This window comes from Mercenaria mercenaria, chromosome 10, assembly GCF_021730395.1.
Source record: "Mercenaria mercenaria strain notata chromosome 10, MADL_Memer_1, whole genome shotgun sequence".
NCBI lineage: Eukaryota > Metazoa > Mollusca > Bivalvia > Venerida > Veneridae > Mercenaria > Mercenaria mercenaria.
The window spans coordinates 37903226-37930281 of NC_069370.1; the positions used below are offsets into that span (position 1 = coordinate 37903226).

The following is a 27056-nucleotide window of genomic DNA, read 5'->3' on the forward strand; positions in this document are numbered from 1 at the left end:
ATTTTCGTGGATTTTGTGGTTCAGCTCAACCCCGAAATTAAGTCCCAACAAACAAATTGGTGTCCAAGATAATGTAAATTGTACCCAGTGTCACCAAAAAGACACCATAGCCATCCATTCTGGTCCATAGTTGTGTGCATGCAGCAGTACTGACCTGCAGCTTTTGTGTAGTTTATGTAGGCTTCATCAACTATAAACATATAGGTATGCATTGGAACAAAAACGACCATTTCATTCAGACATTTACCTGTGGTTTGTTTACGACATGCTCATCAAAGTAAAAGTAGATACTAAAAATAGTAGTTTGATGTAGCGTCACGTGACAGACTGCACTATGCTGCGGCTGTTATTTCAATTTTTTCGGCCCGCTCTGCAATGTTTATATATTAGCCTTTATTTTTACTCGATTCGATTATGAATGCTAATTGTGCAAGGCTATATCCCAGGTGCTACAGTTTGACACTTTTTATTTGACTTTTGTCATTGAATATTTCACAGTTTCTTAATAAGTTTTACAAATTAGGGGTCCTATAAGATAACACGGTCGTTAATTGGCATATGATCACTCGCTAATCTCTGGCGGCATAGATTGCAAATTCGATAACCATGATAGTGTTGTCTGACACGTGTAGGTTTCACATGTAAGAACAAAATGATATACTAGATCTATTCCTGTGAAATTATGAAGAAAAAAAATGAAATCCATGAATTTTCATTCCCACGAAACAGCCGTTTTAGCCAAAGCCACAAAATTTCATGCCGAAGAAATTAAATGATTTCACAGTAGGCTGGTCCATCATCCAATTAGGGCCGTACCATTAATTTTTATGCCACCTGCATGTACTGATGCAGGAGGCATATAGTGATTGTCCTGTCCGTCCGTTCATCCGTCTGTCCGTACTAGAATGACTTGATACTAATGCAGATGTAACATGTGACCATTCCTCATCTTCAGACATCACCTGACCTCAGTGTGACCTTGACCTTGAACTTGACCTCGTTTGGACTTGGGTTGCTTTATATGGGCCATCTCTTGGTTAACCAAATGGGACCGTTTTGTCTAGCATCAATACCGCTTACAAGAATGAATTGATACTAATACAGATGTAATCTGTGACCATTCCTCATCTTCAAACATCACCCGACCTCAGTTTGACCTCATTTTGGACGTAGGTTGCTTTGTATCGACAAGGATGCCACCGGGGGCATCAAGCGTTTATTGAATGCTGCTCCTTGCTTGAAGGGGTGTTTACTGAAAGTTTACTCACTGAATAGCGAACAGTGCAGACCATGATCAGCCTGCATGGATATGCAGGCTGACCTTGGTCTACACTGTTCGCATAGGCAGAACCACTTGCTGTCAGCAGACTAAAAGTTAAGAAAACTGTTGCTAAATTTCAGTTGAAGCTCGGTATCATGAATGCCAAGGAGTTGAGTGTTTTACTTTGAGATAACCAGAATTCGACTTAAAATGACATTTTGTGCACATGTTTTCGGTAGGGCTGTCATCGATAGAAACGATATCGATGTATCAACGATTTTTTTTGGTCGATCGATTATCGATTCCCATTTTCAAAAATCGATATTTTACAGGGAGAAAAAACTACCCAAATAAACACTCAGACCCTAAAAAACATCTTAAGTTCACAAAGTTGTAAATTTGGATGAATCCAAAAAAGGAGTGAAGGCAAAATAAAAATGAAAGATGTTATTAATTTTTATGTATTTCTTTTATTTCATAAATACAAATACACACAATCAAACAGAAATATAGAAAGTAGGCAATAAAACTTAAAATAGCATTTACAGGAAGGTATATAGTATTATATGAACAAATAGGTCGTTAATCTAACTTAATAATCAATATATCGATGTATCGTCGATATTTGTCTTCTGATATATCGGTATCGTCGATACGCCTAAGACCCAATCAATGACAGCCCTAGTTTTCGGGATGGGACTTCAAGATAGGTGGAATTTTGAGACACAGAGTTTCAGCTGTATATAAAATATGTTGTAATAATACAAAATGTGATAATAATGCTTTTAACAAGAAAAGAGAGGAATCAAAAATGGTCAGCAGAAAATGCTTCACAATTCTTTCCTTGAGGTTTAGTTACTATTGATTATATTTAGATTATCCATGGCTCGTACACCATGAAGGCACCCATACAGATCCACAGGTTCAGGTCCTTACAAGTGTTGGAAGTGAAGAGGGTACCAATCCATATGGTTGAAGGACTATCGAAATTGAGGGGTCAGCTACAGGAGTTAACTGTGTCCAAAAGTTTGCAGACATTAAAGGTAAAGAAAAATATTTAAATTGGAGACATTAAGTATATTAGAGTTGGACATTTAGATTTGAGATTTTTTTTGGTACATTTTGTTGTTTTCATACTTCCTGTTGGACAGTTATTTAACAAACAGCATGCATTGCTTGTTACAGTGTCAAATTCCTTTAACAAGATGTTCATTTCTATTCAGTTTAAGAAAATTCTTTTAACTACATTATCTAACAGAGATTGGCCAGGCAACTTCATTTATCCTAGCAGTTCAGTTGGTTTGTGACATTTACCTCCCCCACCCCACCCACCAAACCCACTCACCCATTACACCCTCACAAAAACTTTTTTTTTTAGCTCACCTGTCACAAAGTGACAAGGTGAGCTTTTGTGATCGCGCGGTGTCCGTCGTCCGTCGTCCGTGCGTGCGTGCGTCCGTCCGTAAACTTTTGCTTGTGACCACTCTAGAGGTCACATTTTTCATGGGATCTTTATGAAAGTTGGTCAGAATGTTCACCTTGATGATATCTAGGTCAAGTTCGAAACTGGGTCACGTGTCATCAAAAACTAGGTCAGTAGGTCTAAAAATAGAAAAACCTTGTGACCTCTCTAGAGGCCATAATTTTCAATGGATCTTCATGAAAATTGGTCAGAATATTCATCTTGATGATATCTAGGTCAAGTTCGAAACTGGGTCACGTGCGGTCAAAAACTAGGTCAGTAGGTCTAAAAATAGAAAAACCTTGTGACCTCTCTAGAGGCCATATATTTCACAAGATCTTCATGAAAGTTGGTCAGAACGTTCACCTTGATGATATCTAGGTCAAGTTTGAAAGTGGGTCACGTGCCTTCAAAAACTAGGTCAATAGGTCAAATAATAGAAAAACCTTGTGACCTCTCTAGAGGCCATATTTTTCATGGGACCTGTATAAAAGTTGGTCTGAATGTTCATCTTGATGATATCTAGGTCAAGTTTGAAACTGGGTCACGTGTGGTCAAAAACTAGGTCGGTAGGTCTAAAAATAGAAAAACCTTGTGACCTTTCTAGAGGCCATATATTTCACAAGATCTTCATGAAAATTGGTCAGAATGTTCACCTTGATGATATCTAGGTCAAGTTTGAAAGTGGGTCACGTGCCGTCAAAAACTAGGTCAGTAGGTCAAATAATAGAAAAACCTTGTGACCTCTCTAAAGGCCATAATTTTCAATGGATCTTCATGAAAGTTGGTCTGAATGTTCATCTTGATGATGTCTAGGTCTAGTTCGAAACTGGGTCACGTGTCATCAAAAACTAGGTCAGTAGGTCTAAAAATAGAAAAACCTTGTGACCTCTCTAGAGGCCATACTTGTGAATGGATCTCCATAAAAATTGGTCAGAATGTTCATCTTGATGATATCTAGGTCAAGTTCGAAAGTGGGTCACGTGCCATCAAAAAGTAGGTCAGTAGGTCAAATAATGAAAAAACGTTGTGACCTCTCTAGAGGCCATATTTTTCATGGGATCTGTATGAAAGTTGGTCTGAATGTTTATCTTGATGATATCTAGGTCAAGTTTGAAACTGGGTCAACTGCGATCAAAAACTAGGTCAGTAGGTCTTGAAATAGAAAAACCTTGTGACCTCTCTAGAGGCCATACCCTTGAATGGATCTTCATGAAAATTGGTCAGAATGTTCTCCTTGATGATATCTAGGTCAAGTTTGAAACTGGGTCACGTGCCTTAAAAAACTAGGTCAATAGGTCAAAGAATAGAAAAACCTTGTGACCTCTCTAGAGACCATATTTTTCAATGGATCTTCATGAAAATTGGTCAGAATTTTTATCTTGATAATATCTAGTTCAAGTTAAAAACTGGGTCACATGAGCTCAAAAACTAGGTCACTATGTCAAATAATAGAAAAAACGACGTCATACTCAAAACTGGATCATGTGGGAAGAGGTGAGCGATTCAGGACCATCATGGTCCTCTTGTTTACATTTCTCATGATTATCACATTGTTTCTTGATATCCCTTAATTCACCACCTGAACTTTTGAACACACACTCTTTGACAGAAAAATAATAAAAGGAAACTGTTGTAAAGCAGACATTCATTTCATTATATGACATCTGCAGAATCCCTGAGCTATGTTGCTGCACATTAGGCTCATGCACAAACCAATCCCTTGGCATTGTGCAGGGGTTATTACACAAAAACATGCATTAATATCTTGTTGATACATTGATCAAATGAAACAAAGTTCTGATTGTTACTTTATTTAGGACTTGTTGGAGATCTGTGGTGGGGACAGGACCCCAGGTTTAGTATGGCCTCATTTGAAAACAGCATATCTCAGTTTCAACACGTTACAGGAGCTTGACCAGTCACTGGTAAGTCTGTCTTTATATACTTGATATACAGTACATACCAACTGTTTTGTATTAGAAATTTGAAGAATGTGGATGAAAGTGTTGTGTTGTCACACATATTTCACAAAAATGTATTTTTTTTGCTATGTTTGTCACTTGAAATCACTTTGCTTTTTTTATCATGTAACTGTACAGAAATACATTATGAAGTTTACCCTCTAATATCTGAAAAATATTTATACGTATGAAATAAGTTATACCTATGAAATAATATAAAGCATAACCATGTTTAAATATATGTTTAAACATGACAAAGAGGTAGTACACCTGGGGTTTGATTTGATTTGCTAGGGTGTATAACCCTCTTAGAGTGTTTAACATCGTTTTTATCATGCAAGCTATGTCTGTGTATTTTTTATGCTTTCAGAATTATATTCCATTTATTGAAGTGATAGACTTGAGTCACAACAGCATAACTAAAACTGGAGACTGTCTACAGGTATTATTACATAATCCCTTTCAAATTAGGGAATGATTCTATTTTCATTCTGCATAGACTAAAGACATTACTAATGCATTTAGTCTATGTGGAATGAATAAGAAATGCCTTTAGTCTACATGGAATGAATCAGTTATGACTGTTGTCTATATGGAATGTACAGACTAAAGGCATTACTTATTCAATCCACTTAGTTTAAAGGCATGACTGATTCATTCCACATAGTCCAAAGGCATAACTAATTCATTCCACATAGTCTGAAGGCACAACTTATTCATTGCACATAGACTAAAGGCATTACTTATTTATTCCACATACTCTACCATATAGACTAAAGGCATTACTTATTTATTCCACATACTCTACCGTATAGACTAAAGGCATTACTTATTTATTCCACATAGTCTGAAGGCATGACTAAATTTATACACATGTATCTTGGTGCAGGTAATATTCAGTCAGTGTATAGAGGAGCTGTCTTGGACTTATTTAAATGTGGATGAATGATGTTTTACATGAAAAACATTTTCCTATTTTAGGCCACGTAAAAAACAGAGCAGAATCAATAACTTGTTGTGACATTTTAGTCCACGTAAGAAGCAGAGCAGATTCAGTTGATTATTTTGACTTAATGAATTATTACATGCCCTTAAAGCATCAAGTGTGTGTAGTTATGAAATTACATGCTTACTAAGAGTATTCTTTGGTGAATGTTTTATGGATTAAATATGATAAAGATCTACAGCATTCTGTAGACTAGTATTTCTTTGATTCTAGTCTGAGCCTAAATCTACCAGTCACGCACTAGCAGACTCTCCTTTAATGAAGTTTATAGTTGACAAAATAGAAAGCCTGACAACAAGATAAAGATATGTGCAGAGTAACTTATGAAAACTGCACACTTGTGGGACCAGAAAAAAAGTCTGGTGTTTAGATGTTTCTAATATTTTGAAAGTCTGGTATTCAGATGTTCCACTGTAGTGGAGTCCAGAGATAATATTAATCTTGTCTGAAATTATATATTTTGACTTCCATTATTATCGCAAGTTAGAAGTTATTTGTGTAACCCATTTAGTATTTGGTTAAGAATACTTGGTTTACACGGTATAAAGGAGAATTTCGAAGGGCATAAACTGCAGAATAAATTTGATTCACACTATTATATTATTTTATTTTATATTTTATGTTTTTCAGAGTCTGTTAGAATTAAAGAGAATCAACTTTGGCTATAACATGCTGAAGTCAGTGCCTCATTTTTCCTCTGCGAGAAGAATGAAAGTGAAAACATTGGTATTGCGCAATAACAACTTGGAGAGTCTAGATGGTAAATTTCCATACTTACTGTTTGATCCACCTCTTCATGTTTTTCATTGTTTTTTCTTAAATGTAATATGGTAAATACAGTTCACATTTGACGTCATTCTAAAGAACTGTGAAGATGGCAACTATACCCTATTGCATCAAGATGGCAACTATACCCTATTGCATCATTTATTTGTGACATTGGTGTCTGTGTCAGTGTCACAATTTGGTTAAGTTCTTATACATAAGTTGGAATCTCAATCTGCTTCTATGAATGAATGGCAATTATCTGACATGGAGTGCACAGGTTCCATAGCTCTATTTTGCATTTTTACAATGTTATGCCCCTTTTTAGCTCTATTATGCTTTTTAGAAAGTAATGCCCCTTTTTTACTTAAGAATGTTATTCAACATAATTATGAAGTTTAGCATATGGGATTGGTTTGGGACTTCACTCAGGCAGACCAGAGTTACTGCTCTTGATTAGTCAAAAATGTGCCTTAAGTGTCAAAATGTTTGTGTCTCTTATATCTCAAAAGGTAGTTGACCTAGAGTCATTAAACCTTACAAGGTTATTATTCAGCATTGAAGTTGTGCACCATATTTCTGTTTAGAATTTCACTGATCCAGACTAGAGTTATGGTCTGTGACTTTGGAAAAAAATGCATAAAGGGCTTAACAGTTTGTGCCACATACAGTATATCTTTAAATAAAAAAAAATTGACATAGAGACATGAAACCATATACGAATATTATTCATTATCAGCATGTGAATTTTTGCATCTTAAGTTTTGTTTGAGAACTCACTCCACAAGACCAGAGCTATTGCCCTTGACTCTTAGTCAAAAATATGCATGAAAGGCCTAAAAGTTTGTGTCCCATATATCTCAAAAAGTATTTGACCTGGATTTGTGAAACTGTATAGGAAATTTGTTCAGCATGTGAAGTTGTGCACCTAGGGTTTTATTTGGGAAGTAAACCCTCTAACACCCCCTTTCCCCTATCCATAGCCCCCTGCCCAACCCCACCCCCCAACAACGATGACTCGCACACAACCCAGGTAGTATGAAAGTTTACTTAGTCTTGCATTGTCAACTTGTAACATATGACAATACATTGAAAAGAAGAGGGGGCACCAGTGTCTTATGGACACACATCTAATTATTTTAAAGATATATGTGTATTACATCTTGGTAGATCTCTTCTTTCATGCTACTTGAAAGTATTCTTTGCAGTTAATCAAGTGATCTTTTCTAGTACAGTATTGAAATATGTAGAAGGGGTATGCCCATCAAGAACCTGCTGGTTTTATTGCAGGTATAGAAGAGCTGGTTGCCTTGGAGGAACTGGATGTATCAGAGAACTTCCTGCTGGATCACAGGGTCCTGCAAGGTCTGGCAGCCCTCAAAAGACTTCAAGTGGTGAGCCATTAATATGATAATGTTTCAAACAGCAGTATTTCTCAAACTATTTATTCACTTACTTAAATCTTCTTTTGACAAAAAGACACTTGATGGGCATGTAAGTGATAGATGCATGTTTTTTTAGCTAGACTATTTGAAGAATGGTCCGAGCTATTCTACTCACCCTGGCGTTGGCATCGGCGTCACACCTTAAGTTTTGCTATCAAGTACGTATAGCTATCATTTTAAGGCATATAGCTTTGAAATTTATTTTTCCTTTTTTCTAGGTCAATTACCAACCTCAGTATGTCAAGTCCTGTAACTCTGACATATATTTTTGGCAAATTATGCCCCCTTTTGTACTTAAGAAATCCAGGGTAAAGTTTTGCATGCAATTTACTATCTCCAAAACTAATGCAGATATTGATTCGAAATTTCTCATGTGTCTTTGGGGTAATAAAACCAGGTGATAGCAGCAAGTCTCATAACTCTGACCTGCATTTTGGCCTAATTATGCCCCCTTTTGGACTTAGAAAACCCTGGCTAAAGTTAAGTCTCATAACTCAGACCTGCATTTTGGCCAAATTATGCCCCCTTTTGGACTTAGAAAATCCTGGTTGAAGTTTTACTTTGCTATCTCCAAAACTAATGCAGATATTGATTCGAAACTTCTCATGTGTCTTTGGGGTAATACAACTAGGTGAGAGCATTAAGTTCCATAACTCTGACAGGTATTTTGCAAAATTATGTCCCCTTTATAAACTTAAAAAACGTCTTGTTAAAGGTGGATAATCAGATTTTGGCCATGTAACGGATTTGTTCGAAACTTTAGCATCTGATCATTTACACTCATTTATGTTCACTTAACACTTAATAAAAATTAGCTTTTCATTGGAGGTTTTTTTAAAATTTCATTTTCCTATCCTGGTTGCCCAACCAAGATAGAGTTATTTTATCATAAGTATAAATTTGATAAACATACTTTGCCTAAGGAAATGTATAAATATTAGACATATTGTAATATATTTGTAAAATATTTGCATTAAAAATTATGTATTTAGATGGAATTCATTAGAAACGCAAGTTTGAAAAATTATTATTACCTCCCTTTGCCTATCTTGGTTGCGCAACCAAGATAGATTGGAAATAAATGAATTCAGAAGCTACACACAGCTTTAAAACTTGCATTTTGGTTCAGATTGTTCAATAGTTGATATGTCTATCAAATGCAAATATAAAACTAGACATTGTATTGAAATAAAAAGAAATACCCAGCTTTTTATATACTTTCATATTGAAGGGGAGTAATTACAAAATTTTATAAAAATAATAAAATATACATTGCAAATAGGAATCTAACTCTATGTAATCGGTCTTTTTGTTCCTTAAATAATTCTCTACCAGAATATACAAAAAGTAAAAAATGTCATTAAATGTTGATTAAATGTGATTGACCACCTTTAAAGCTTTGCATGCAAGTTATTATCTCCAAAACTAATGCAGATACTTGATTGAAACTCTATATATATTTTAACATTTAGGGTAATATTCCTGCTTCAGGAATTCTGAACAATTCTATTTGTCATGCATTGGCTGCTTATGGACAGCTCTTGTTGAAAAAGTTATACCACATTATATATTTACACTAGTGATAAGTAAATTGTTGCAGAGTGGGTTAGAACTGTAGTTGAACCGGTATATAATAGCCATGCTTGTAAGAGCCAAAACATGGCCGGTATTCACAGGTTATAATACACAGTAGATGTATATGGTGGGAAATATATCCAATGGTCTTACAAGCAACATGGTGTCTGTCGCCAGGTAGGTTTCAGCACAAATTTGACTGTATCATCTATAGACTGCTTGTGTAACACATAAACTCCTTTTTAGCTCGACTATTCGAAGAATAGGGGAGCTATCCTACTCGCCCCGGCGTCAGTGTTAGCGTGAGTGTCACACAAATGTTAAAGTTTGCGTACCACCCCAAATATTTTCAAAGTCCATTGAGATATTGCTTTCATATTTTGCATACTTGTTTACCATCATGACCCCAGTCTGTAAAAAGGAGGAGGCAACTCTATCAAGCATTTTGACTGTATTATGGCCCCTTTTCGACTTAGAATAAATGTTAAAGTTTGCGTACGACCCCAAATATTTTCAAAGTCCATTGAGATATTGCTTTCATATTTTGCATACTTGTTTACCATCATGACCCCAGTCTGTAAAAAGGAAGAGGCAACTCTATCAAGCATTTTGACTGAATTATGGCCACTTTTCGACTTAGAATATTTTTATTGTAATGTTAAAGTTTGCGTACCACCCCAAATATTTTCAAAGTCAATTGAGATATTGCTTTTATATTTTGCATACTTGTTTACCATCATGACCCCAGTCTGTAAAAAGGAGGAGGCAACTCTATCAAGCAGTTTGACTGAATTATGGCCCCTTTTCGACTTAGAATATGCTTATTGTAATGTTAAAGTTTTACTCATAGCTTATATTATACTATCAAGCACTGAGAATAGTTGAGAATGCTGTCCACAGACAGCTCTTGTTATTATAGACTCATAATGCCTTTGTTTAAATGTGGTAGCCACATATTCTTTTGTGAACCCAGTATATATATATATTTCTTGTTTAAGTCCTATTTCTGATCATTATTTCCTGAAATATTTGTCAAAGAGATGAATATTGATGAACATACAATGTAGTAGAAAGTTTTGATAACCTTCATTTATGGCTCTAACTTTAAAAGTTAATGTGCAGTATCTAAAGTAGCACTTTTTTAACCATGTAGTTATGCATAACATGTTTTTGGACAGCTGTTTTATACCTTTTTATGCCCCCACTTTGGGGGGTGGGGGCATGTAGATTTGCCCTTGTCCGTCCGTCCTTCCGAGAATGTTGTGTCGCGCCTAGCTCCAAAAATATTTGACGTAGAGTCACAAAACGTTACAGGAATGTTGGTCAGCATGTGTTGTTGTGCACCTGGGGTTTCGTGTCCGGATTCATTCAGATATGTAGGAGTTATGGCCCCTGACTTTGTAAAAATTGGTCATTTTAGTGTTGTGTCGCGCTTGCTCCAAAAGTATTTGACGTAGAGTCACAAAACTTTACAGGAATGTTGGTCAGCATGTGTAGTTGTGCACCTGGGGTTTCGCGTCCGGATTCATTCAGTCATGTAGGAGTTATGGCCCCTGACTTAGTAAAAAATTGGTCATTTTAATGTGTCACGCGTAGCTCCAAAAGTATTTGACGTAGAGTCACCAAAGTTTACAGTAATGTTGGTCAGCATGTGCAGTTGTGCACCTGGAGTTTCGCGTCCAGATTCATTCAGTCATGTAGGAGTTATGGCCCCTGACTTAGTTAAAAATTGGTAATTTTAATGTTGTGTCGCGCGTAGCTCCAAAAGTATTTGACCTAGAGTCACCAAAGTTTACAGGAATGTTGGTCAGCATTTGCAGTTATGGCCCCTGACTTTGTCATGTAGTGGGGGCATCTGTGTCCCATGGACACATTTCTATTTTAACATAGAATTTAACATAGAATTTAAAACCTTATGGAACTTTACATAAAGTAGTCCCATGTTAAACAGTGACATACCACCCAGCAAGAATTATCTTTAAAACTGAGTGTTGTTCAACTTTTAAAGTACTTAAGCCACTGACCTTTTAAAACAAATTTAACCCATAACCATGCTGGACAGGATTGATTCTGCCTTTGCGACCAGGGTAGATCATGGTCAGCCTGCACATCTGTGCAGTCTGATCATGATCTGCACTGTTCCCTATTCAGTCAGTATCTTTTTGGTAAGCACCCCTTTTAGACAGTTAATGGTACTGTCCAAACTGGAAGATGGACAAGTTCATTTTAGAAATTCAGCAGGGTAAAGGTTAACTGACTGAAATATTTTTATGGTAAACTCTGTAAATCAATAAGAAATAGATATAAATTATATTTGTTACTGTGGTAATGGGCTAAAACACAAGCTCTTTTTTACAGCTTATTTGTGGACTATAAAAACAAACTTTTTTTCAATATTTTTTGTGTTTTTGTGATGAATGATATTTTGTTTGCAGCTCTGCTTGCTTGGAAATCCTTTGAGTTACAGGACTGACCATAGGAACCTGTCACTACAGTACATACATCCACATGCTGGACTGGGTGTGTTTTTGTTGGATGGAAAAAAACTTTCTCACCATGAAATTGAAGTATGTTGCTGTTGTTCCTTTTGGATATGAGCCGCGCCATGAGAAAACCAACATAGTGGCTTTGTGACCAGCATGGATCCAGACCAGCCTGCGCATCCACGCAGTCTGGTCAGGATCCATGCTGTTCGCTTTCAAAGCCTATAGTATTTAGAGAAACTGTTAGCGAACAGCATGGATCCTGACCAGACTGCGCGGATGCGCAGGCTGGTCTGGATCCATGCTGGTCGCAAAGCCACTATGTTGGTTTTCTCATGGCACGTCTCATATATTTTTATGTTGTTAAGCTCTTAGATATGAATGGAGTCTGACAAATAAAGTTAAGAATAAAATTGTTTACAAAATAACCCGATACAGCTTTATGTTCAGAAAATCATAATTTTGTAAGTAATGAGTCAAGTTTTAAATACTGGATATTTGCTCCAAACTATATATTTTGTTTAACCAGTTTAGGCTGCCAATTTTAGGTTTTACAAGAAAATCAGTACCGAAGTATTTATGATCGGGAAACCCCAAGTGTTTTAAATGGTTCTGGTAAGCATGATCTCAGAGAGCCGGAATCAAATATAGCTGTTTCCCAGCTCAGTCCCCATGGCAGCAAGAAGAAACGGGGACACAGGAGAAAACGAAGCAAGGGGAGATTACCAAAGATTGCAAATATTGAAGACTCTCTAGAAGAAGAATACTTGGCCAAGTCATCAGGTACTATTATTTGATTTTGGTTGACGATATCATGGTTTTCAGTCATTTTATGCCCGCCAGGTATTGAGTAGACGGGGGAGGCATATAGTGTTTGAACTGTCCGTCCTCCAGTCAGTCCATTATGCTTTATTGTGTACTCACCTCTTACCATTTTCATTTAAATGAAACTTGGTATATATCATTTGCATAAAATGGAAATGCACATTATTGGTGAGACTTTCATGTCTGGTACCATATTTTTAGCTCACCTGTCACAAAGTGACAAGGTGAGCTTTTGTGATCGCGCGGTGTCCGTCGTCCGTCCGTGCGTCCGTAAACTTTTGCTTGTGACCACTCTAGAGGTCACATTTTTCATGGGATCTTTATGAAAGTTGGTCAGAATGTTCATCTTGATGATATCTAGGTCAAGTTCGAAACTGGGTCACGTGCCATCAAAAACTAGGTCAGTAGGTCTAAAAATAGAAAAACCTTGTGACCTCTCTAGAGGCCATATATTTCACAAGATCTTCATGAAAATTGGTCAGAATGTTCACCTTGATGATATCTAGGTCAATTTCGAAACTGGGTCACGTGGGATCAAAAACTAGGTCAGTAGGTCTAAAAATAGAAAAACCTTGTGACCTCTCTAGAGGCCATATTTTTCATGAGATCTTCATGAATATTGGTCAGAATGTTAACCTTGATGATATCTAGGTCAAGTTCGAATCTGGGTCACGTAGGGTCAAAAACTAGGTCATTAGGTCTAAAAATAGAAAAACCTTGTGACCTCTCTAGAGGCAATATTTCTCAATGCATCTTCATGAAAATTGGTCAGAATGTTCATCTTGATGATATCTAGGTCAAGTTCGAAACTGGGTCACGTGGGGTTAAAAACTAGGTCAGTAGATCTAAGAAGAGGACCATGATGGTCTTGAATCGCTCACCTGTCCCCACATGACCCAGTTTTGAACTGAGTATGACGTCGTTTTTTTCTATTATTTGACATAGTGACCTAGTATTTGAGCTCATGTGACCCAGTTCTGAACTTGACCTAGATATCGAGATAAAAATTCTGATCAAGTTTCATGAAGATCCATTGAAAAATATGGCCTCTAGAGAGGTCACAAGGTTTTTCTATTATCTGACCTAATGACCTAGTTTTTGAAGGCACTTGACCCAGTTTCGAACCTGATCTAGATACCATCAAGGTGAACATTCTCACCAATTTTCATGAAGATCTCATGAAAAGTACGGCCTCTAGAGAGGTCACAAGGTTTTTCTATTAATTGACCTAAGGACCTAGTTTTTAAAGGCACGTGACCCAGTTTCGAACTAGACCTAGATATCATCAAGATGAACATTCTGACCAATTTTCATGAAGATCTCATGAAAAGTATGGCCTCTAGAGAGGTCGCAAGGTTTTTCTATTTTTAGACCTAATGACCTAGTTTTTGATCACACGTCATCCACTTTCGAACTTGACCAAGATATCATCAAGGTGAACATTCTGACTAATTTTCATGAAGATCCGTTGAAAAATAAGGCCTCTAGAGAGGTCACATGGTTTTTCTATTTTTAGACCTAATGACCTAGTTTTTGACCGCATGTGACCCACTATCAAACTTGACCTAGATATCATCAAAGTGAACATTCAGACTAACTTTCATGAAGATCCATGGAAAAATATGGCCTCTAGAGAGGTCACAAGGTTTTTCTATTTTTAGACCTAATGACCTAGTTTTTGATCGCATGTGACCCAGTTTCGAACCTGACCTAGATATCATCAAGTTGAACATTCTGACTAATTTTCATGAAGATCCATTGAAAAATATGGCCTCTAGAGAGGTCACAAAGTTTTTCTATTTTTAGACCTACTGACCTAGTTTTTGACCGCACATGACCCTCTTTCGAACACGGCCTAGATATCATCAAGATGAACATTCTGATCAATTTTCATGAAGATCCATAGAAAATTATGGCCTCTAGGGAGGTCACAAGGTTTTTCTATTTTTAGACCTACTGACCTAGTTTTGGACAGCACGTGACCCAGTTTTGAACTTGACCTAGATATCATCAAGATGAACACTCAGACCAACTTTCATACAGATCCCATGAAAAATATGGCCTCTAGAGAGGTCACAAGGTTTTTCTATTATTTGACCTACTGACCTAGTTTTTGATGGCACGTGACCCAGTTTCGAACTTGACCTAGATATCATCAAGGTAAACATTCTGACTAATTTTCATTAAGATCCATTGAAAAATATGGCCTCTAGAGAGGTCACAAGGTTTTTCTATTTTTAGACCTACTGACCTAGTTTTTGACCGCAGTTGACCCAGTTTCGAACTTAACCTAGATATCATCAAGATGAACATTCTGACCAACTTTCACAAAGATCCCATGAAAAATGTGACCTCTAGAGTGGTCACAAGCAAAAGTTTACGCACGGACGGACGCTGCGCGATCCCAAAAGCTCACACTGTCACTTTGTGACATGTGAGCTAAAAATAGAAAAACCTTGTGACCTCTCTAGAGGCCATATTTTTCATGAGATCTTCATGAATATTGGTCAGAATGTTCACCTTGATGATATCTAGGTCAAGTTCGAAACTGGGTCATGTGGGGTCAAAAACTAGGTCAGTAGATCTAAAAATAGAAAAACCTTGTGACCGCTCTAGTGGCCATATTTCTCAATGGATCTTCATGAAAATTGGCCAGAATGTTCACCTTGATGATATCTAGGTCAAGTTCGAAACTGGGTCATGTGCGGTCAAAAACTAGGTCAGTAGGTCTAAAAATAGGAAAACCTTGTGACCTCTCTAGAGGAGATATTTTTCAATGGATCTTCATGAAAATTGGTCAGAATGTTTACCTTGAAGATATCTAGGTCAAGTTCGAAACTGGGTCACGTGGGGTTAAAAACTAGGTCAGTAGATCTAAAAATAGAAAAACCTTGTGACCTCTCTAGAGGCCATATTTTTCATGAGATCTTCATGAATATTGGTCAGAATGTTCATCTTGATGATATCTAAGTCAGATTCGAAACTGGGTCACGTGGGATCAAAAACTAGGTCAGTAGATCTAAAAATAGAAAAAACCTTGTGACCTCTCTAGAGGCCATATTTCTCAATGGATCTTCATGAAAATTGGTGAGAATGTTCAGCTTGATGATATCTAGGTCAGGTTCGTAACTGGGTCATGTGCGGTCAAAAACTAGGTCAGTAGGTCGAAAAATAGAAAAACCTTGTGACCTCTCTAGAGGCCATATTTTTCACGAGATCTTCATGAAAATTGGTGAGAATGTTCACCTTGATGATATCTAGGTCAAGTTTAAAAGTGGGTCACGTGCCTTCAAAAACTAGGTCATTAGGTCAAATAATAGAAAAACCTTGTGACCTCTCTAGAGGCCATATTTTTCAATGGATCTTCATGAAAATTGGTCAGAATTTTTTATCTTGATGATATCTAGGTCACATGTGCTCAAAAACTAGGTCACTATGTCAAATAATAGAAATAACGATGTCATACTCAGTTGAACACTTGGTCATGTGGAGATAGGTGAGCGATTCAGGACCATCATGGTCCTCTTGTTTATAAAGTCAAATATCTCTGTTACTATTAAAGCTTTTGATTTGAAACTCAAAGTAGTTATTTGCTATCAAAGTCTATACCAGGAGACACAATTCCTATAACTCTGATTTGAATTTTGACAGAGTTATGTCCCATTTTAACTTGGATTTTTTTTTACTGGCAAAGCTCTAATTCAGAGTCAAGCACTGAGAAAAGTCGAGCGCGCTTTCTTACGGACAGCTCTTGTTACTCTTGTCCGCACTATAAGTCAAACATTTCTCATCTGATCTTCACCAAACTTGAACAAAATGTGTTTGACCATGACACCTCGACCAAGTTCGATAAGTAGCCAAAGCGGTTCAGGCATTTTGGAGTTACGGCCCTTGAATTACGGAAAAATCGGCCTTTTTACTCTTGTCCGCACTCTAAGTCAAACATTTCTCATCTGATCTTCACCAAACTTGAACAAAATGTGTTTGACCATGAAACCTCGGGCAAGTTCGATAACTAGCCAAAGCGGTCTAAGCATTTTTGAAGTTACGGCCCTTGAATTACCGAAAAATCAGCATTTTTAGACATTTTTCATACGGGCAGTTGTGGGAGACATAGGCTTTTCTCAAATGCATCTCTAGTTTGGAATGATTTTGCTCCCCTGAAATATGTCCTAAATCAGGATTCAAGCAAATTTGATTGGTGATGTAACTTAGACTAGCAGACTCATATATTGTCTGCTCAATAGGTTAAGTTTTGTATGATATACTGAAATGAAACTTGACCTATAGGTAGCTTACAGCTAGGCCATGCAATGTTTTGATTGCATATGGGGTCAGAGGTTTCAAATACTAAAAATAGATAAACAGTTTCTGCTCAGTAACTTAAGTTTCCATAAAGAGAAGCAAGTTTAACATTGCTTATAGGAAGCTTATATTTTTTATATTATTGAATCACCTAACCTCACATAATGACTGACTGTCAGATTAGCATATTACCATCGCTCATATGTAGTATTATTCCCCTTGACATAGTAAAAGCAGAGTTCTTCCCCTTGACTAAGTAAACATTAGTGATTTTTGACTGTATCTAAGTAACTGATTGATTGATCACCATGAAACTTTACACAAATTTAGATCAGTATAGGGCTGTGGAGCACACACAGTTTAGTTAGGATCACTTCATAAACCAGATTTATTGTCCTTTAATTTACAATCCATTAATTCCCAGATAAAAATGTAATCCAATGATGGACCTCGTGACATTTTACACAAAGATAGATCACTAAAAGGCAGTAGTGCATGCGCATCTTTCATTGAGTTATTGCCCTTTGTATTAAGATAAATAAATTCAAAAAACAAAGTAACCAGTTGATAGATCTTCATGAAACTTAATACAGTATAGATCACTAAATGGCAGATCTTTTCCCCTTGATTTTGTAAAAAAAGGAACCAACAAACTATTGCACAGTCCTTTTGTACATATCATTGTGTATATCTAGAAATGAAATAGCTTTCAAATATAGTCCCCTCATTCACAAACAACTTACTCGGCAGGAGATATAAATTCACTGAATTTGCTTGTCTTTATTTTAAAATGGTTTTGTAGTTTGAAAAACCTGCTTTTTAGCTCACCTGTCACGAAGTGACAAGGTGAGCTGTTGTGACCGCTTGATGTCCATCGTCCGTCGTGCGTAGTCTGTTGTGCATCGTCCATCAAAAATTTCTAAAAAAATCTTCTTCTTGAAAACCACTGGGCAGAATTACACCAAACTTCTTAGGAATGATCCTTAGGTGGCCCCCTTTTAAAATTGTTCAAAGAATTGAATTCCATGCAGAACTCTGGTTGCCATGGCAACCGAAAGGAAAAACTTTAAAAATCTTCTTGTCCAAAACCACAGGGCCTAGGGCCTTGATATCTGGTATGTAGCATCATCTAGTGGTCCTCTACCAAAATTGTTCAAATTATCCTCCTAGAGTCAAATATGGCCCCACCCCAGGGGTCACATGGTTTATATAGACTTATATAGGGAAAACTTTGAAAATCTTCTTGTACAAAACCACATGGCCTAGGGCTTTGATATTTGGTATGTAGCATCATCTAGTGGTCCTCTACCAAGATTGTTCAAATTATCCCCCTAGGGTCAAATATGGTCCCACCCCAGGGGTCACATGGTTTATGCAGACTTATATTTAGGGAAAACTTTGAAAATCTTCTTGTACAAAACCACATGGCCTAGGGCTTTGATATTTGGTATGTAGCATCATCTAGTGGTCCTCTACCAAAGTTGTTCAAATTATCCCCCTAGAGTCAAATATGGCCCTGCCCCGGGGGTCCCAAGTTTTACTTATATAGGAAAAAGCTTTAAAAATCTTCTTGTCTTAAACCATACAACCTAGGCTTTTGATATTTGGTTTGATGCATTGTCTAGTAGTCCTCTACCAAAATTATTCAAATTATGCCCCTGGGGTTAAAAGAGGCCCTGCCCTGGGGTCACTTAGTTATTAAGAGAGTTACCGGTATATAGAAAAAATACTTAAAAAATCATCTGATCCTATTTCCAAGACTGTTTAATTATAATTACCTGACGACCCCAAGTGATATGATGTCACTTGACTGTGACCTTGACCTACTGACCTACTGTCTTGTTTTTTAAGATACAGCCTTTAAATTTTGATGACATACACAGTTTTGCACACAAATCATAAAGCTGAATTTCATTGACCATGAATGTTACCTACTGACTTTCTTAATATTTTATTATCAGTTTGACATTTGAAACATGTAGCTCATATTATCAGGTGAGCGATCCAGGGTCATCATGACCTCTTGTTTAGTTATGGCTCTTTTTTTGGTCTTTGAAATGCTACATTTAAATGTCATGTACTAAATTTCTAAAGTTTCCATCTTATTCAAATGAAAGTTGGTATACATCGTCTACATCAAGCAGACATATGCATATTAGCAGGAGTTTTGTGTCCAGAAACTTTTTTTAGCTCACCTGTCACAAAGTGACAAGGTGAGCTTTTGTGATCGCGCTGCGTCCGTCGTATGTGCGTGCGTGCGTAAACTTTTGCTTGTGACATCTCTAGAGGTCACATTTTTAATGGGATCTTTATGAAAGTTGGTCAGAATGTTCACCTTGATGATATCTAGGTTAAGTTCGAAACTGGGTCACGTGCCATCAAAAACTAGGTCAGTAGGTCTAAAAATAGAAAAACCTTGTGACCTCTCTAGAGGCCATATTTTTCACAAGATCTTCATGAAAGTTAGTCTGAATGTTCACCTTGATGATATCTAGGTCAAGTTCGAAACTGGGTCACGTGCCGTCAAAAACTAGGTCAGTAGGTCAAATAATAGAAAATCCTTGTGACCTCTCTAAAGGCCATATTTTTCATGGAATCTGTATGAAAGTTGGTCTGAATGTTTATCTTGATGATATCTAGGTCAAGTTTGAAACTGGGTCACGTGCGGTCAAAAACTAGGTCAGTAGGTCTAAAAATAGAAAAACCTTGTGACCTTTCTAGAGGCCGTATATTTCACAGGATCTTCATGAAAATTGGTCAGAACGTTCACCTTGATGTTATCTAGGTCAAGTTCGAAATTGGGTCACGTGCCGTCAAAAACTAGGTCAGTAGGTCAAATAATAGAAAAACCTTGTGACCTCGTTAAAGGCCATATTTTTCATGAGATCTGTATGAAAGTTGGTCTGAATGTTCATCTTGATGATATCTAGGTCAAGTTCGAAACTGGGTCACGTGCGGTCAAAAACTAGGTCAGTAGGTCTAAAAATAGAAAAACCTTGTGACCTCTCTAGAGGCCATATATTTCATGAAATCTTCATGAAAATTGGTCAAAATGTTCACCTTGATGATATCTAAGTCAAGTTCGAAAGTGGATCACGTGCCATCAAAAACTAGGTCAGTAGGTCAAATAATAGAAAAACCTTGTGACCTCTCTAGAGGCCATAGTTTCCATGGGATCTGTATGAAAGTTGGTCTGAATGTTCATCTTGATGATATCTAGGTCAAGTTCGAAAGTGGGTTACGTGCCATCAAAAACTAGGTCAGTAGGTCAAATAATAGAAAAACCTTGTGACCTCTCTAAAGGCCATATTTTTCAATGGATCTTCATGAAAGTTGGTCTGAATGTTCATCTTGATGATATCTAGGTCAAGTTCGAAACAGGGTCATGTGCGGTCAAAAACTAGGTCAGTAGGTCTGAAAATAGAAAAACCATGTGACCTCTCGAGAGGCCATACTTGTGAATGGATCTCCATAAAAATTGGTCAGAATGTTCATCTTGATGATATCTAGGTCAAGTTCGAAACTGGGTCACGTGCCATCAAAAAGTAGGTCAGTAGGTCAAATAATGAAAAAACGTTGTGACCTCTCTAGAGGCCATATTTTTCATGGGATCTGTATGAAAGTTGGTCTGAATGTTTATCCTGATGATATCTAGGTTAAGTTTGAAACTGGGTCAACTGCGATCAAAAACTAGGTCAGTAGGTCTTGAAATAGAAAAACCTTGTGACCTCTCTAGAGGCCATACCCTTGAATGGATCTTCATGAAAATTGGTCAGAATTTTCACCTTGATGATATCAAGGTCAAGTTTGGAACTGGGTCACGTGCCTTAAAAAACTAGGTCAATAGGTTAAATAATAGAAAAACCTTGTGACCTCTCTAGAGACCATATTTTTCAATGGATCTTCATGAAAATTGATCAGAATTTTTATCTTGATAATATCTAGGTCAAGTTCAAAACTGGGTCACATGAGCTCAAAAACCAGGTCACTATGCCAAATAATAGAAAAAACGATGTCATACTCAAAACTGGATCATGTGGGAAGAGGTGAGCGATTCATGGTCCTCTTGTTTGAAAAAGCTCCTTTCAAGACTTTATGATATAATTCTGTCAGGCATTTTCAGGGAGGCTGTTGCAGACAGTGTTGATATCATTCTTATTCAATATTTTAGTTGCTATAGTTATGTAGTATGTTTCAGCTGTTGCTAAGGCTGTCATGTGAGAGTTACACTGCTGCTAAGGCTCTCTTGTGAGAGATAAGCTGTCGTTTATACCATCTTGTGAGAGATAAGCTATCAAGACTGTCAGTGACTCATGTGAAAGATAAACTGTCGTTAATACCGTCTTGTGAGAGATAAGCTGTTGTTAATGCAAGTGAAAAGGAAGTGTTGACTGGCATGTGAGAGATAAGCAGTCATTAAGTTTTTTTTGTTTATTTCAGGTAATTCACCATCTACATCCTATGTAGAGGATTCTGAACTTGAAGCTCAGAGACAAGAAGATGAGAAGTATTACGAGAGAATGAGAGAATATTATAAAGATGATTGGTTAAATGCTTTGTCAGCCAACCAAAGTGATATGTTGCAGAAGAACCAGGCTGACACAACACCTGAAGATGTTCCAGACACTCATCATGGCGAGAACAAAAATTTGAAAGAGAATGGTATCAGTAAAGAGGAAAAAGAGAAAGATGAAAATCTGTATAAAGGCGATACTAAAGGTATGCTGCATCTTAAGAAAAAAGACAGTCATGTTTAGGGTAGTTCTAAATGTTTGATACACCAGTAAGTCCTAGTTTAATGAATATTCATTAGGATAATCTAACATTAAACTTGTTTCTTGCATACTGAAAACTGAAACATGCAAGAAATAACTCCTTGTGTATAGTAATGAGATTAGCAATTGTAATGTTCCTTTCCTTCTAAAGATTAAAATAAAAAATGAGCCGTGCCATGAGAAAACCAACATAGTGGGTTTGCGACCAGCATGGATCCAGACCAGCCTGCGCATCCGCGCAGTCTGGTCAGGAGCCATGCTGTTCGCTGTCAGAGTCTATTGCCATTAGAGAGTCTGTTAGCAAACAGCATGGATCCTGACCAGACTGCGCAGATGCGCAGGCTGGTCTGGATCCATGCTGGTCGCAAACCCATTATGTTGGTTTTCTTATGGCGCGGCTCAAATAACAGTTGAAACTTGGTGTCTTAGACTTGCTTATCTTGAAATTCCAGCTGTCTCAAAGAAATTTTCAAGTCCTGCCAAAATTCCTTCTTGATATAAATTGTATGTATTTTCACTCAAGAGTCAGTTACCAGTTACCTACAACCAACGTTTTGAAAACACAAAAATAGATAAATCTTGAAATGTCGTAGTCTCATTAACTGCTAGTCAGATTTTGAATTAATTTTATGTAAGTAGTTCAGATTATTCTGGTTTGGCAAACATGGTTTCTAGGGTGTAGTCTTTTCTTTTCTATAATCTTTATTATAGTGGTTCCTATATGTACATGTATTTATTGAAAAAACCTTTTTGTCAGAAATGGCTGAGCCATTCCAGGATATTTTCCTTGTGTGATCCTGTACTGAAATTGTTAAAGCCACCTAAGGTCATCATGTTCCATTTCTTTCTCAATTTTTTCCAATTGATGACCTTGCAATTTTACTCAAATGGCACTAAATGAAGCAATTTTCACCAGCATATTAATAGCTCCAGTTTACTTCATCATGTTTGTAAACATCATTGTATATGTTCTTGTACAGAGACACCACAACCTGTGGTTGAAGAGGTCATACATCCAGAAGTCCATAGCCCAGTTACCTCTCCTGGCTCCCAGGGTCAGGGGCCAGTTCTCTCCCCTACATCCCCACCGGGTGTCAAGATTGGAGAAACAACAGATATTTATTCCTTGCCGAAGTCAGAATCTGGTAGCAAAACTAAGGAAAAGAATACTAGAAGAATTTTCCACATGTATTCAGATGACGCTCCTGATTCTCCAACATCACCTACAGAAGATAATTCTGAACAGTATGGTAGGGCTTTTGAGTGATTAGCTTCAAATATAGATTTGTTTTCATTTATATTTAAATTGTATGAATATTTCGCTTTAACATAAATAAGTCTCAAGATAGAAGTATTTGTTTGAAATACCTACATATTTTACCTATAGCCAGAAAGTAGGGTTTTTAGCTCATCTGATTTTTGCGTTGCCTGGTTAAGTTTTATGTTTAGGTCAGCTTTTCTCCTAAACTATCAAAGCTATTGCTTTGAAACTTGAAACACTTGTTCACCATCATAAGCTGACCCTGTACAGCAGGAAAAATAACTCCATCCTGCTTTTTGCAAGATTTATGGCCCCTTTTGTACTTAGAAAATATCAGATTTCTTAGTTAAGTTTTATGTTTAGGTCAACTTTTTCTCTTAAACTATGAAAGCTATTGCTTTGAAACTTGCAACATTTGTTCACCATCATAAGCTGACCCTGTACAGCAAGAAACATAACTCCATACTGCTTTTTACAATAATTATTGCCCCTTTTGGACTTAGAAAATCAGTTTTCTTGGTTGAGTATTATGATTGTCAGCTTTTCTCATAAACTACCAAAGCTATTGCTTTAAAACTTGCAACACTTTTTCACCATCATAAGCGGACTCTGTACATCAAGAAACATAACTCTATCCTGCTTTTTGCAAATTTTTTGGCCCTTTTTAGACTTAGAAAATCATGGGTAGGACAATATTTCTATTATACAAAAAAATCAGATGAGCGTCAGCACCCGCAAGGCGGTGCTTATTCAGTAGGGACTAATAAATTTTAAAATCCGCAAAAATAAATTCCCAGAAACAAAAGTTCCCATTCATTCTGTCTGCAAAAGTGGAAATCAACAAGTTCATATTCCTGAGAAATAATTTATTTGCCAAAAACCCACACAGTTTCATTCCTTCGAAATTATATGATTTTACATTCAGTGTGGTAGCTAAATTGTATGAAGTGTGTGTGAATCCATGTAAGCTGACTTGGTGATATTAGACTTGTGTGTCGTTCATGTTTCATTGATTAGTACAGAATTTGTGCAGTAAGTTTTTCATTAATATTTCCCATGTAAGACATTTTAATTAAAACCACAGTCTGAGTTAGTAAAATATACCACAGCCCCTGCAGGACTTTTTAAAGTTACAAAGTTTTTGTATAAGTTGTTACTGAGCACAAATTTGGTATTCTGAGAGTGGCCTCCAAACTAGAGTTAATGACCTTTGACTGTTCTTTTACAAAATGTTCAACTTTTAGAGCTGATATATTATGGAATACTGTAAAATCATTTAATTTCGTGGGCATGAAATTTCGTGGTTTTGGTCAAAATTGCAATTTTGTGGGGATATGAATTCGTGGATTTCAACTTTTGAACATAGAATGAATGGGAATTTTACTTGTTCGTTGGGATTAAATTTCGTGGATTGACTCAACCACGAAATCCACGAACATTAGTCCCCCACGAATATTTAATTTTAATGATTTCACAGTATGTAAGTAAGTGAAAACATTACTTTCAGGATCAGAATGTGAGCCATTCATCATGATGTTACCAGATGATGAGATGAAACAGTTGATTGTGACGATCAATCAGAGATTTATCACAGAGAAAGATCTCAGTGGGAACAAAATAGCTGCCTTAGATCTCAAAAGTTTGAAGGTAACTTCTGTTAGCTGTTTTATATTTTGCTTGCTGTAAAATTGAATACTTAATTGAAGGAAAAGAAATCCTCACACATTAATTCCAGTAAAAAAAAAAGAGCCCAGGACCTAGTTGTTTGAAACTTTAACAGATGATTAAGCTAACGGTCGATTAAGTTTTGGGGTTATATTTCAACATTGCAGAAGACTTAGAAAAATCAAATGTATGAGTTGAGGGTTATGAACACTAAAAAGTCTTCACAGTAAAATCAAAACGGCATACTAGTGTTTCCCACCAAGACTAATATTTTGAATCAAAATTTAAGTAGCATTTAACAGCAGATTAAAGTGTCGAACAAGCGGCCTTTAGTGTATGCCAGATCTTTTACACTACCAGCAACATCACCTTTAAAGTAAAGTATATATATACACACCAAATTGAAGATTCCATTATAATCAACAGTTCCATTGCTCTTTTCATGCCCCCCTTCGAAGAAGGAGGGGTATATTGTTTTGCAGATGGTCAATCGGTCGGTCGGAATGTAGACCAATCCATTTCCGGATTATAACTCAAGAACGCTTGGGCCTAGGATCATGAAAATTGATAGGGAGGTTGTTCATCATCAGTAGATGACCCCTATTGATTTTGAGGTCTGTATATCAAAGGTCAAGGTCACAGTGACCCTGAATAGTAAAACGGTTTCCAGATGATAACTCAAGAACGCTTAGGCCTAGGGTCACGAAAGTTGATAGGGAGGTTGGTCATGACCAGCAGATGACCATATTAATTTTGAGTTCAGTATGTCAAAGGTCAAGATCACAGTGACCAGGAACACTAAAATGGTTTCCAGGCAATAACTCAAGAACGCTTGAGCCTAGTTTCAGGAAAATTGATAGTTAGGTTGGCCATGACCAGCAGATGACCCTTATTGATTTGGAGGTCATTAGGTCAAAGGTCAAGGTCACATTGGCCAGGAACAGTAAAACGGTTTCTGATCTTCTTGTCCAAAACCATAGGGCCTAGGGCTTTGATATTTGGTATGTAGCAAAATCTAGTGGTCCTCTACTAAGATTTTTCAAATTATTCCCCTAGGGTCAAATATGGCTCCGCCCTGGGGGTCACATGGTTTACATAGACTTATATAGGGAAAAACTTTGAAAATCTTCTTGTCCAAACCACAAAGACTATGGCTTTGATATTTTGTAATGTAGCATCATTTAGTGGTTCTCTACCAAGTTTGTTCAAATTATCCCTCTAGGGTCAAAAATGGCCCCGCCCAGGGGTCATATGGTTCATATAAACTTATATAGGGAAAAACTTAGAATCTTCATGTCCATAACTTACATCATTCAAATTTGGACCACATGTATAGTTTTGAGTGGCAAGATGAACCTTGACATGAGCTGACCTTGATCTTGACCTAGTGACCTACTTTCACATTCCTGTAGCTACGGCCTTCAAATTTGGACCACATGCATAGGTTTGTGTACCGAAAAAAACTTTGACCTTATTATTGACCTAGTGACCTACTTTCACATTTTTGAAGGTACAGGCTTCAAATTTGGACCACATGCATAGTTTTTTGTTCCAAAATAGAATTTGACCTTGATTTTGACCTAGTGAATTACTTTAACATTTCTCAAGCTACAGCCTTCAGATTTGAACCACAAGCATAGTTTTGTGTACTAAAATGAACTTTGATCTTGAGATTGACCTAGTGACCTACTTTCACATTTCTGAAGGTACAGGCTTCAAATTTGGACCACTTGCATAGTTTTGTGTTCCGAAATAAAATTTGACCTTGATTTTGACCTAGTGACCTACTTTCGCATTTCTCAAGCTACAGCCTTCAAATTTGAATCACATGCATAGTTTTGTGTACCGAAATGAACTTTGATCTTGAGATTGACCTAGTGACCTACTTCCACATTTTTGAAGCTACAGGCTTCAACCGCTTCGGTAGCCTAGTGGTAGGGCATCCGCTTCGAGTGCGGGAGGTCGTGGGTACGATCCCTGGCCGCGTCATACCAAAGACGTAAAAAATGGTACTAGTAGCTTCCTCGCTTGGCGCTCAGCATTAAGAGGGTAGTGCTAGGACTGGTCAGCCCGGTGTCAGTATAATGTGATTGGGTGGGGTATCATGTCACGTGTCTACGGAGTGATATTCCAGTGAGGCAGCACTATAAAGTTGGGAATTGTGCTCACTGCTACAAGTAGGCACTGTCGTTTATATGACTGAAAAATTGTTGAAAAATACGTTAAACCTCGAACACACACACACACACACACACACACACACG

At 37.1% G+C, this 27056-nt stretch overlaps 1 protein-coding gene across 1 annotated transcript in view; it reads left to right on the top strand.

The window, feature by feature from the left end:
• The window catches only part of LOC128546396 (serine/threonine-protein kinase 11-interacting protein-like), a 53046-nt gene that overhangs the window by 10601 nt on the left and 15389 nt on the right, over window positions 1-27056 (top strand). The window contains exons 4-13 of the mRNA XM_053516878.1: window positions 2137-2304; window positions 4544-4651; window positions 5058-5129; window positions 6324-6453; window positions 7749-7852; window positions 11914-12045; window positions 12510-12744; window positions 21532-21810; window positions 22847-23116; window positions 24635-24774. Of these exons, the coding sequence (XP_053372853.1) occupies window positions 2137-2304; window positions 4544-4651; window positions 5058-5129; window positions 6324-6453; window positions 7749-7852; window positions 11914-12045; window positions 12510-12744; window positions 21532-21810; window positions 22847-23116; window positions 24635-24774 (1638 nt within the window). The remainder of the gene's footprint in view (window positions 1-2136; window positions 2305-4543; window positions 4652-5057; window positions 5130-6323; window positions 6454-7748; window positions 7853-11913; window positions 12046-12509; window positions 12745-21531; window positions 21811-22846; window positions 23117-24634; window positions 24775-27056) is intronic.